The sequence below is a fragment of the Phalacrocorax aristotelis genome, chromosome 1, assembly GCF_949628215.1.
Source record: "Phalacrocorax aristotelis chromosome 1, bGulAri2.1, whole genome shotgun sequence".
Taxonomy (NCBI): Eukaryota; Metazoa; Chordata; class Aves; order Suliformes; family Phalacrocoracidae; genus Phalacrocorax; species Phalacrocorax aristotelis.
In genome coordinates, this window is record NC_134276.1 from 181,692,123 (window position 1) to 181,705,443 (window position 13,321).

Here is a 13,321-nt window from a genome sequence, read left to right on the forward strand (position 1 = left end):
GCATGCCAGTGTTGTGCATGCAGTAACACTGCTCAGCCAACACACTGAAGATAAGAGCGCACACTCACTTCTGACGTACAAGAATGGTAACAGATTGCTTTGGCTACGTTTAACAAAATCCCTTGAAACTGTTTGTTGTACATGTAGTACCATAAACATGCAATATTATACTTCTGCCATGTTTTGGAGTTGACAAGTTTCAGCAGATTTTGAAAAATCAGATAAGCTACAAGCAAATTCATGTTTAAGGCCTGGTGTTCAGAATGTGCAGCTGTAACTGCAGGTAAGGAATGCTCCCACAGGAGACCTTCAGAAAGATATGTCCCAACACTAAATGGAAATGACAGAAAGCAATTTTGATATCTGAAATTAAAGGAGAAATATATGGCTATGAAATACTTCTAAGAAAGAGTTCTCTATTTTTACCTTGAAAAATACATTTTTATTCCACAGTACTTTATAGCCACTTTCTTTGAAGTGAAATGTCAATCAAGTAAACAGTTCACATTTTCAAAACAAGCACTTACCAGGGTATATCTTAATGATTGTGCTAAACCTGGCAATTTTGCTATTATCATATTTTCTTCTTTAGTCTACATAATAAATTACTCTGTACCATATGGTTTTCATTCTTCTCTTTTCTTCAAACACAACTGTGTACTCATGTTGGATTTTAACAAGTCCACATGCTCAAAGATATCGTCCTAAGAAAAAATTTAACAGGTCACACACCAACTGGAAATTGTAAAAATAGTAATAAAATTGTTGTCATCCTTACAGACTACCGTCCTGCTAAGTCAACAACCTCTCTGAAAATTGTTAAGGATGGAAGGCCAAATTGTAGCTCTTGGCCAAGCTAGTGCAATTCTACTGACTTCAAAAGGAATGCATCTGCCCTGTGAGACTTCTTTTGTATAAAAGCTTCCTCGGAAGGTTAACGGAAATTAAGCTTTCAATCTAGTCTAGATTTTCCAAAGGGACAATTCATCCTTTATCACTGGGCAAAAACGAATGTTCCAAAGTATTAATGAATTTCTGTCTCATCCATGCTTTGAAGTTTCGATACCATTCTAAAAGCTTTTTTCTCCTTTGAATCTTTTCTTGTAAGCTCATTTTTTTTTCTTTGTCTAGAACAGCAGGAAGCTCTTTCCAGTTTTTAATAAAGATAAATGGAGCCCCCATGGTTTTTAATAATTGTAATGGAGCACTGTGGTACATTGATGAATTTCCGCAATCACCTGGTGTCATCACATCTTCTATAACAGGCAGAGATCCATATGAACAAGCTTCATAAATTCTGTAGCATTCTGTATTTATTCCCACTGGGCACAATGTCAAATCACTCTGCAGCAAGGCATCTTGATAGTTTTTGAAACTTTCATTTGTCTCTTGAGGCTGCCACCTAGAAAAGTAAAGGGGTTGAAAATTAACATCTTTCCCACAGGCACTGCAACGAAAAATAGATATGCTTTAATTTCAATTATTTATAAAACTGAAAATGCTATCAATGTAAAAATTTTATATTACACACACAATCAATAGGCTTTTGCTTTTAGCCTTAACTATTCCTTAGAGTCTTCCAAAATTTATTGAAAATATCACTGTTAAAAATAGATTGTAACACTTTTTACATATGGTCCTTTTAGGAAATTATTAATGCTTTGGAGTCTAAGAGGCGAATTGATACGCTATTTTAAATCTTCTGCATGACTTGTATGACGCATATGTCAATTTACTTCACAGCAGAGTTCAGAAATAGACATACACAGAGACACTCAGTGGACTTTTAAATGATTTTTTTTTTTGGTCTCAAATACTTTAGATCAGTAGAGGTTTGCTCTTCTGAAGTTAGGATGTAAAGCAATCCATTAACCTGAATCCATCTGCCTGAAGTGCCTCAGAATGTCTGTGAGATAAGAGTTTATGACTCAGATACAATCCACCTCCTGAGATTCTTCATCAGGGTAGCTGAGGTCCTCCTAACCACTGCTGTGCCTGCTATCAAACATTTTACAAGTGTTGCTTGACAAAGTTAAGAAATACAATCAGAATCCTATTCCCGTTAGTCAAAAGATCTGTTCTACCTACTTGAAATAGAAAAGAGGCATGTTATACAGATTAAAGCCACTCTCTTATATGGAACACAACAAAATACAGCTGTCTTTTTCTCCTAGTAAGACATTAATACATACAAGGTGCAAGACAAACACCACTTCTCCCATCATAATCAGATGTATACAAGAAAAAAAAAGATGGTCTTTATATGTAGTATACATAGGAGATTTTTCTATGTATTTAAAAACATACTTTGTGTAAAATATAGCAAGGCCATTACATTATGAAGACCTATGTAATGAGTCTCAGCAATGTCCTCTCTTTTAATGATGATTGGTTACTTTTATTTGTACTATTTTTTAACAGGATTGGAAATAACGAACTAGGCAAAAAAGTCTGAACATTTTCACAAAGTAAATCAAAGTCTTACTGGTCTCTGGCTGCAATCCAGCAAAGTTTATCTAGCCCATCCTGCTTCAGAATCTCCATTAGTGTTTCCCTAGAAGAGTTCTTATAAACTGTTCCTAAGAAATTACATAGATAAGATCTTGGATCATGTAGCATTGACCAGCTGGGTTCTACAACCGGAAAATTTCTGTAGCTGTAAAAACAATATATACATTAGATAACAATATGTTCTATGTCAAAGAAAAAACATTTTGCACCATTTAATCTTTACTGCAGCAGATTCTAAGACTAAAACCAGCTATTTGTTGCCAATCCACATCTACAACCACAGACAGACCACAGACAAGCAAACCAGTGCAAGTCCTGTCCTAAATGTTGGTCTTTATTCCCTTTGTCCCCACCACACTCTTCAGAGACATTCCAGAATACTCATGTTTTCTTTTGACATCAAAGATATTATGTGTGCATGCTACAAAATGTCCTTGAGAAACATGCTTTTTCAAAAGCAGTTGTTCTTGACGCAACCACTAGTTTTGACTGAAATGGACACGTTAATGATAACTACGGAGTTTAAGCCTCAGCTAAACTCTGGGCATGCTTATCAACTGCAAATACCACTGGTAACCTCTCAAAGGAAAATGTCACTTTGGTCTGGGTGGACTTCATTAATCTAACCTTTTGGCTACGAAATAGCTTGTCGTCAAGCTATTTAACTTGTCTTTTTGGACTTAACAAAACCAATGCAAAGTCCTGGGATCCAATGTAAGCCGAATGCCGTCCTTTTAGACATGTTTTCACCACATCAGGCATTTTCTTTTTTTTTTGACTGATTCCTCAAATCTTACATCACTTATGTCAGCATGACAGCTAGTGAAACACTGCTTCAGCTGAAGGGCTGGCACTAACTTTTCTCATTGTATAAAGTTAATATTTTTTCTGGAACAGATGAATGTTAAAAAAGTTTCTGCTTCTTTGCATTCTCAAATTAAGACAGATATTCCTTCTAATGTTATTATTTTTGATGGATCACTGTTCTACTTCCCTGTTTCTTTTTTTTTTTGTAAGAAAAACTATACCCAATTTTTTACTGGTTCCAAAGGTAGCCTCTACTTTATTTCACGATTTCTTCATTGCTACTAATGGTCCTCTGAAGACATATTCACTTTCTTCACCTTCCCAAATTTTGATGGAACAGGCCTTTCCTAGTTCTACGTGATTAATATTAATTTACTTTCAGAAAACCATTTTTTCTTCATGACAAATATCTTTGCAGGATTCTATGTCTTTACTTTCCCTCTTCACTGGGGAAATGTGGCACACTTGCATACCTTTAACCACAATTTTTACAGATGTTGGTGTGCAAGGGCTGCAAAACACTACTCTGGTACCTGACTTATCTTTTTCCACCCAGTTTTGCACCCTGGTTTACTGTTGTAACTGTTGTTGCTTTCTGTTATCTGTCACCTTAACCTTGGCATCTCAAAACTCAACTTCTTTTTGATTAGGAAGTTCTAATGCCATCAATTCTCTGACACCATCAAGAATCCAAATGTAGTGTATTTCAATGATACTGTGAGCAAGTTCAAGCTATGGATAAAACCTCCATACAGTTTGCCAACTGGCTCAATACAGGATATTGAATTCAAATTCAACACAAGATATGAAAATAGTTCTGTATTCTTTTCATTTTATACTACCATGATAAGTAGTTAAAAGACTATTAACTCTGTTAATAAGGGGTAAGCTGGCAAAAATTACATCTAACAACCAAACCTTTATCTACCCCACATAAAAAGTTGGAGCAGTAAGTACAACAAAAATGCTTTTGTGAGCAAGGAGTTAAGCCAGACTACATTACTGTGTTACTATAGTATACTAATTCCAAATGTGAAGCATACAATTTCCTTTTGAAAACCACAACAGGGGTTAAAAAAGTACCACCAGTACCATCCCCCTTTCCTTTCCTAAACAAGCAGTAGTTGGAACCTAATTACATAAATGTTTGAAAATCCTGTGTCACTGTGTACATGAGCAGTTATGCTAAATCTCAAGAGCAAATCTACTGAAGAAAAAATAAACAAACAGAAAACCCCACCAGACACAGGTTTATTTTTTTGTAAAGCTCCCTAAACCCTAGCATTCTTTTCCTCTAATTTTTATTCCTAAATGCAATTTCCAAAGATTCCAATGCTTGATTTAGAAAATCATTAATAGGATCATGTTCTACAGTTTACTTACTCTAATTGTTTTGGGTATCAGCAGTAACATTCAGACATCCATACCTCATGCGTAACAATTAAGTTTCAATTGTAATTTTTGTCTATAGCACTTACGTAGCGACTCCTAAAGGCCACTGGAAAATGTCTTCTTCGTTTACCAACGCATAGTCATATGTAACAAAGAGTAGATTTACAAATCCTCCATGTCTTTTCAGGTATGGTTGAATCCATTCGTTGTTGCACTGCTCACTTCCAAGCAGCACAACCGCTACACGCTGTATTTTGTGAGTCTGAACTAACGTTTGTGCGTAATGCAGCCACTGAGTGGCGTAAGTGATCTTTGCCTTTTCTCTTCCATTCAGAACTAGCACGACGTTTTCAGCTTCGACTGAGAAGTAGCCAGGAACTACAGATGGACCAGTGATGAAGCTGTGAAAACCAAAATACAAACAGTAAACACCCTTAAAACAAATTATTGACCTTCATCTTCTAAACATCCTTACTACACAGACTGTACTCCAGAGATATTTTTTTTCTGCAATAAAGCAAATGCAATATACTGCAAAGTAACCATGCAACTGTAACCATTTGTGTTGTTAGTATCTACAGTGACACAGGAATAAAGCTGCCTTCATCTTCATTCAGGAAAAAGAAGGCAATTTAGACTTAAATTAAAATAAGGTATTTTGTCAATAAATCAGAACTACTACCATATTAAAACATCAAAACGTGGGTAAATCAATCAACTTTAAAAGAAGAACAAGCTTTGATGTTCACTGAAGGTGAAACTTTTTATTAATTCCAGTAATAACCAATGAATACAGTATTAGAACAAGAGAGAAGCCCTCCCAAAAATCTGTAAGAGTATATACCAAACCAGGTATCATTACAAGGGACAATTGGTTGCTCTGGCTTACTACTATTCTCTGTAATTTAAAGTTAAGGTTAGATGAAAAAAACACTGCATCATCTGAAACTGAGTAGAATCCATAACACAAGAGGTATATATCTAAACGTAAGCTTAAATTGCTTGTGTGACCCAGGTCAAACTTGAGGCTTTGATATGAGCGGGTTAGCAGAAACGATTTAGGTAGAAAATTGCATTTCTAGATCTTGCAGAATGTATTTATGTAACAGGAATTTCAATCACGTACCAAAATCATTACATCACTGATCATTTACAAGTATCTGACAACAGCCATCTATGAACTGCAGTGAAGCAAACCAGTGTTTGCCAGCTCTTGCTCTTCAGTTAACTGCTGTGTTAACTGTGTTCAGACTATTGACTGAACTCAAAGGATTAGTGATTACAGAGCTTGGGAAAACACCGAGGTCAAAAAACCTAGCAATTCTTTTTTTCAGAAGTCAGTGAAACGCTAGTTTTCTAGGTCTTCTGCATTACTGCAATTTTTCAGCTACCAGCTAAATTTCATTTAGAATGAGCATGAGTTTTAACTCATGAAGTGCTGAGATTGACAGCTAGTTTCAGTTCAAGCATGCCTCATAAGGAAAAGAAAATTCACAGCAAAAGCTGTAAAAACTACTGAAGATATCTGAAGCAGACTGACCTTAGGCAAGCAAGTTCTGAGTTAAGCTGACATGCTGCTAGCTCAGTGGGAGTGGCATATTTTGGAGCCAAGATTCATGAGACTTGGAATCAAGACATTTATTAGATCGAACATAAGTCAGGTCAAGACTTAAATCCAAAGTTTAAGAGAAAATGAGAAAAGATCACTGCCGTTCAAAAGAGAGAACACCTTGAGCATCAGAATGCCTAAAATAGTGAACGGGATATGTAGCTGATCCAATCATCACCTTGTAAAAGAGACCTGGGGAAAAGGGTTGTCTCTATGGACACAGTGCTTTGAGGTTATCAACCATAAAGGAATAACAGGATGTACAGGTGGGAAAGCAGTGACCTGTGTCTAGGAAAATATGAAGTTTAACAGCATGAAATTACAGTGGGGAAAAAAAGAAACACAATGGAAATCCCACACTTGAATAACAGAAACACAGTGTTAAGGTTGTACATCAGTACTAAGAGATTTTCACTGCTCACATGTAGGCTAGATCAATGCCTCATCAGGATGGTATGTGGAGATTACATTTGTGGACTCAAGAAATGACTTGGTTTTTTCCTTATTAGTCTTAGAACCCATTCAAAAGGATGCTATTCCAGACTGGGTCTTGCAGACCGAATTCCAAGGTGTTAGTCAGACAGCTACTACTCTGTAATAGCAATACGATTAAGTTTAATACTGCAGCAGGAGAGAACATACCAAATATATCCAGCATAAAGATACTCGATATGCTATAAAGGAATTACTTAAAAATGAGACAATAAAGAAAAGAACTTGTTATTTGGGCTACTCCTTTCAGAGAATCTTGCAAGCAGCTTCTAGGCTGTTCAAAAACACTGTATAAGAAGCCCAGGCATGCTGTGTGCCTCAATCCAAAAAGGAAACAACAATACATGCCCCCCACACTGACAAAATGCAAACAGAGTATTAAGGCTAAAAAGTAATTTGAAAAGCACCTTGTAAAAGGATGTTCTGGCTGATAGGTAAAGGTTCTTTAAATATATGAAAACCAAAATAAAACCAGTATAATGCCAATATAAAAAGCATACCAAAAAGACAAGTACAGAACTGGAGAGACTACAGATGACAACAGTTTAAAAAGGGTTTTAAAAGGGGTGGCAAAGCCATAGCAAAGAAGATTCCCACACCTAACTCTCTCTTCAGCAAGAAATACAAGGTAAAACACCACAAGTGTTATATCAAATGGAGAATTTGGGCCTGGATGGCGTTCACTTGAGAGTTCTCAAGGAATGCAAATATGAAAACCGCAGAACTGCTGGCAAAGGTATGCAGCTGTCATTTGTGAAGTGACACTGTGCCTGATGAGAAGGGGTCTGCCAGCGTCACTCCCATCCTCAAGAACACCTTGAGAGGACTCTGGAGCAGAGAAGCAGGACTTCCCTCTCTGCAAGAGTCTGTAATAAATACTAGCACTGCATCTTATCAAAAGATATGATCACTGATTACATATGTGGCTAGACACTTCTGGGAATGAGTAATCCTGTCTCACTAATCCGATGGAGATCTATGAGTGTGTCAGTAAGCATACAGATAAAGGGGATCCAGTAGACACTGTGTTTGGATTTTCAGAAAGCACTTCACCAAAGGCCTATTAAGACATAAATTGCCACATGCTACCCTTGGCGGAATCCTTTGGCAGGTAAAGGAATCTTTGCTTGTTAACTTTGTTGACCAATATGCTTTCATTCTGCCATGAATCAAGATGGTTGCAATTTGCATAAGGAGGATGGGAGAATGGGACTGAAGAACTTCTGAACTGGAGGAAGGCAGGGGGAATGTTAAAACAGAGACTCCAGTGGAACAGAAATTTAGGAATACTCCTACTTAATGGTGAGAGGTAAGAAGTTTGGTACTCCCCTGCTCTACAACATCCTCCTAGATGATAGGAGAGAAGGATGTGAATTGCTTCAGGCCAAGGAAAGTCTCTGTTCTCCTGCTTCTTGTGTGAATGCAACCGACGTATCACTAAAATCCACAGCTGTGGAGTTCCTTCTTCACCCATATCTTTAAATAAATGTCTCTACATTTCATGCAGAAGTTGATGCTTTCAGTATTCTTTAGGCAACTTCTTTAGTAAAAACCTGAAGCCATCAAAACCTATATCAAATATGTGTATTCTCCATCATAAATATACAAAATGGGCTTATTCGTGCAACTGTGTTCAAGTGATATTTTGGCATTTTTGTATCTTTAGATTTTATATTCTTTAAAAACATTAATGAGAGCTCTATGTTTTAACAATCATTAGACTTACCACAAAAAACTGCACAGCAGCACGTATTCTCCAAATATGTCACCTCAGCTAGTTCCCTCTAGCCTCATCTAGTAATCAAATGGAGATAATTTACCTCAGCCAGGCAAAAAAGGCAACAATTCTAGAAAATCTTATAACCAGTGAACAGCCAAAATGATGGACTAATTATTCCTCACAAAAAAACCCAAAATAACATTTGTACTACCAAAAAGAACTTCAGCTATTTCATTTCAGAATCCTAATCATTAAAATAACAGTTATATTTCCATATTTTCTATACTTTGCACAATTTCCTACTAGCCTGCCAAATTTTAACCTATTATGTTGGCACCAAACGTAAACTTTATATTTTTATAGAATCTAGCATCCAAGTTGGTTAAAATAAAGACTCTAGTATCCCTGGTTCCTCTAAACATAATAAGAAGATATTTAAAGAAAGACTTCTATATTAGCATTTGAGAGATGCATACCCTAAGGAACCATGTGAGGTTATTGCTCATCCGAAAGAGGCACACCAGAGAGAAAAATAACCATAATCAGGCAAGTGACAGGCTCATTAAGTGCAGCAAATTTTCACACTATAAACGTGAAAAGCAAGGGCTTGAAAAAAAATCCTCACATCCATACCAAGAAGACAATCTATCCGGTAGAGTGTCATTGATTTCTATAGCTTCTGAGATTTTAATTCCAGAAACAAAAAAGCCTCCTCCCTCTGAGGTAACACTTCAGGTACTGCTCCACATTCAAAGAAAGCATTGTATCCTTTCTCCAAATCCATGAATGGAAAAGCTCTGTTGCTCTGTCAAGGAAACTACCAAGATGCAGTAGCTTCATTCATAGTTGATTCCCTTATCTTGTAGGATCAAGTTATGTTTGCAGACAAGGAATACAACTATATTTTTTTTAAAGAGCATGTCATTTTGCCCATTTCCTTAGATGTCAAACAGACTCTTTAATAATTGCTATGTTTAAATCAAGCCTACGTGTCTTTCCAGAACACATTTTTTAATCACTTGTGAATGTGATGTAGGCATTACTGAAAAGATTCTATGGCCTGTACCATGTACAGTCAGGTATACTGATAAACAATTCAAAATGATAAAACTTTTGTGATCACTTAAAAAAACCCTTTCAATTCACAATCACATATTTCCTTCAAACGTTACCTGCAAATTTCAACTAGAACTCCCTGTCTTATTGTGCCAGGAGAAAACACCTTTCTAAAGCAGCAGATTTTTCAGAAGTTAAATTCACTTGTGTCATTTATGCTTTTAAAGAAAATTTTTTTAACAGGTGGGTCCTGCTGCAAGTGACTAAACAATGTAGGAGAGCTACTACTGCAGACTGGCAAACTGGCTAAACATTAAAAATCCTTCAGCTTTCACTGTATCTTCACAGAAAGCCTTAAAAATGGTATTAAATAGGACCTTTGAGAAAAGTTCTGTATCATTTGCTAAATAATCTAAAACGTTTGACAACAGTTTTAAAACATGCATCATCACAAATCAAAATCCATTTTTAAAGCAAACAATGCTTCAAGTGTCATCTTCATTTACATACAAAGTTTTGCTTTGCAAATCAAGTAGTTAACTAGATGCTAGGTCTCACGGATTGTTTTTGTCATAAATAGAAACAAATTATGATTTTGATAGAATCCTATTTATGAATGAACAAGTGAAGTCCCTTTTCCCTGAATACAACAGAAACCAAACAGCAGGGGACACCTTCCTGCCTCACAACCCCAAACTGCTTTCAGTCAACTGTCAGCCCCTAACACCAGTTCTTAAACTTTTCTCAGGGTTCTATTTCCCCCCGTCCTGAAGCCTCTTGGCTGTCTTCCCTCTCAGCATTTGTAAGTCTTTCCACAGTTTTTTCATAAAACAACAGATGAAACTGCTCCCTAGTTTCCTATTTTTTAATAGCAATGCATTTGGGCTAGAATTTGCTAGTTTTATCAAGTATGTGTTTCCATGAATAAATGTAACCGTTCCTTGGGATAATTTTGAATGAGAAGTTGTGTGCATATTCAAAACATAACAAAAAAAAAGTTATCAAAACATAACAAAATTATAGTATTTGCAACTGGTATTAAAATAACTGCAACTCTTCGATTGAAAAAATAATGCACCTGTGCATCTTATCACGTCATCATTTGTTAATGTTAACGCAACTGAAGTCAACATCATGCAGCTACTACCTGAAATATGTTTTCCCTGCTTTTTGGCTTCCTTCTCTCCACTGTGCAGTCACATCAGCTGGCTGAAGGTACGCTCCAAAAATATGTTGCCAAAGGTAAAGACCTACATAAATGAAGATATGATGGAGAATTTGAATGCATGGATCTTGCCTACTCTCTACACTCCCAGCAAATGAAGTAAAAGCATTTCTGGGAAATGAAAAAGCATAACATAACAACCTGGGGAAAAAAAATGTCACTGATTCCTGTACCATATGGACATTGTTTCCCAAATTCCGTATGACTTGGAATTAGTTAAGATGAATTTTTCACATATTGGGGCATTTAAAAAGATTCTTCTTCAAAATATCAGTAACTGAAGATACACCACACTATTATGTATGTTAAGCATCTCTTTCCAGTACACCTACCACAAAAATGAGCAAATATTAATCAGTATTTTTACAACAGGCATTGTTCTCTTAAGCTTTTGTGAAACACATCAAATTTTTGTGATAGAATGCACCACCATGTAATATACCAATGGATTCTACAATGCTACATGAAACCTCAACTGAAGCTAGAAAGCTTACATTTGCAAAAAAGCTGAAAGAACAGTGATGTCTTCAGCAGTAGTTAAAGGGCTTGAGAGGACCTTGGTCCCCAGTTTATGTAGAGACTTGGTGTCTTCTACAACAGAAGGATTTCCAAGCTCATCAGTAGCAGTAGTACTGCAGTACAGAATATGCCTTATTTCTCACTGTGCGCTGCTTTATTTCACAAAGTGCAAATGTGACAAAAATAAATATTCTGTTATAGCCAAGTAGGAGGCCTGTCCTTGTGCTGTAATGTAAGCTAGACTGGATTCAAAAAGTAACTGTGTTTCTCTGCCATTTGAACTGATACAAAGAAACTGGAGTCTAACTGCTCTTACACTGGTATTAACTTAATTTTGAGTAACAACTACCACTTCCTTAATGCTCTTCGCGTACAGATATTGGTATTATTTAAACATACGCATAAATTTCAGTCATTAAAAGAAAAAAAGCAGAGAAAAGCACCGTATCAGAAAGATTAAGTGATTAACAGATATTGATTACATCTGCTTACCAATTGCTGCTTTGCCCCAAATCTGTACTCTAAGACTGGTTTGTTCTAGGTGAGATCTTGCATTTTTTATCGCCTTAAGATTAGCTTCGTATCTCTGCTGAGAAGCAACCAGCTCATTTCTCTCGTCCCCTTCCCACGGATTCCACTCTTCATTTCCCAAGGCGACACGATCTAAGAAACACGAAAGCATACTTTACACAAAACCAACAGATTTATACGTTTAGAAAACCGAGGAATTTTCCTGAATTCAAAATCCCAAGCAGTACCCACCGCCCCGGGTCGGGCACAACGCCTCCCCCGCCGCCCGGCCCGCCGCCCGATGCCTCACAACCCACCGAGCAAATGGCCGGCGGCGGCGGGGCTGGGGGGAGCCTCGGCCCTGGCCCCGCTCCCTGACGGGCTTCCTCCGGGTCCTGCCCGCTACGGCGGCGCTCCCGAGCAGAGGCGCTGGGAGGCGGAGCGCTGCCCGCGGCCGGGCCCGGGCCTTCCAGGCCGGGGACAACGACGCGGGGAGGCGCCGCCGCTCCCCCACGCCCGGGGCGCCGAGGCCTCTCCGGCGCAGGCAAGCGCGGACAAACGGCGCCGGTCCGCCCCGAACCCGCCGCGCCCCGTCCCCGCGGGCTGGGCCGCCGGTCGCCGCCGGGCCGGCCGGCCCGCCCTGCAGCCCCGCCGCCGCTCTCACCTCGCAGGGGGCGGCGGTCCCGGTGAGGCGGGCGGGGGGCGGCCGGGCGGCGGGGCCGCAGGAAGACGGTGTAGGCCGCGTAGAGAGAGAAGAGGCCGTAAGCGACGACCAAGGCGGAGCAGAGCCGCTTGCGAGCGGCCCGCATCCCGCCCGGCGCGGGCGGAGGCCCCGGCGGGGGGCGCCGTGAGGCGGAGGCGCCCTGAGCCGCGCCCGCTAGGGCGGGAGGGGCCCCCGCCCGCCGCCCTGGGCTCCGTCCCCCAGTGAAAGGGCCCAGAGCCTCCCGTACCATGTCTTGCCCCGACAGTCCGCCCCGAGCATGGCCGTTACAGCCTCAGGTACCCGGTGGATGCATGAAGACGCCGGTCCGGTGGCGGCTCGGCGCCTGTAGGCGGGAGCTGAGCGCTCCCGGCCTCCTCCTCCTCCCACGGTCGCCCGGCTTGATCTGCTCATCCTCCTGCTCCACCTCCCGAGGCTTCCAAAGCCTTTCGAAAACACAGAATCAATACGCACTCAAGATTGGTTCAGCCAAAAAATTTCCATCAGTGGAACATTCATAAATACATGTCACCTTTAGCATTCGATATATGCAGTCCCAGTTTGGGCTGAAGCTCCCATCATCGGTGCCCGGGGGCTCTGTGCCTCAGGGCACGTGAGAGCAGTGGTCCAGACCAGCAGCGGCCTTCTGCGGGGAGCTGTGCAGCCATGTCGTGTGACTGGGTGGTAGGTGGGTGGGTGAACCATGCTGTCAAGTCACGGGAGTTTTATAGAACGAGAAAACCTGTGGACTGACCAAACTGAGTCATAGCAAGACAAAGT

General features: G+C 39.6%; 1 protein-coding gene across 4 annotated transcripts; it reads right to left on the reverse strand.

Annotated features, from left to right (window-relative positions):
- Positions 1–419: 419 nt before the first annotated feature.
- Positions 420–12,959, reverse strand: RXYLT1 (ribitol xylosyltransferase 1). 4 transcript variants are annotated; one of them, XM_075080929.1, is made up of 6 exons: positions 12,845–12,959; positions 11,824–11,994; positions 10,735–10,837; positions 4,797–5,111; positions 2,486–2,656; positions 420–1,402 (listed from the first exon to the last, which is right to left on the reverse strand). In XM_075080929.1, the coding sequence occupies exons 1-6, from the start codon at positions 12,855–12,857 to the stop codon at positions 985–987; spliced, it is 1,191 nt and encodes a 396-aa protein (XP_074937030.1). In that variant the 5' UTR covers positions 12,858–12,959; the 3' UTR covers positions 420–984. The 4 variants fall into 4 exon arrangements, with proteins under 4 accessions (XP_074937030.1, XP_074937031.1, XP_074937027.1 ...); XM_075080930.1 differs by having other exon boundaries at positions 12,792–12,922; XM_075080926.1 differs by lacking the exon at positions 12,845–12,959 and adding an exon at positions 12,506–12,767.
- Between the last annotated feature and the right edge of the window lie 362 nt (positions 12,960–13,321).

Coding starts and splice junctions, on each gene's coding strand:
- RXYLT1 (XM_075080926.1), bottom strand. CDS start 12,650: ATGCGGGCCGCTCGCAAGCGGCTCTGCTCCGCCTTGGTCGTCGCTTAC. Junction 10,838..11,823: donor TTGGGGCAAAGCAGCAATTG/GTAAGCAGATGT, acceptor TCATTTATGTAG/GTCTTTACCTTTGGCAACAT. Junction 1,403..2,485: donor TGGATTGCAGCCAGAGACCA/GTAAGACTTTGA, acceptor TTACTTTTCTAG/GTGGCAGCCTCAAGAGACAA.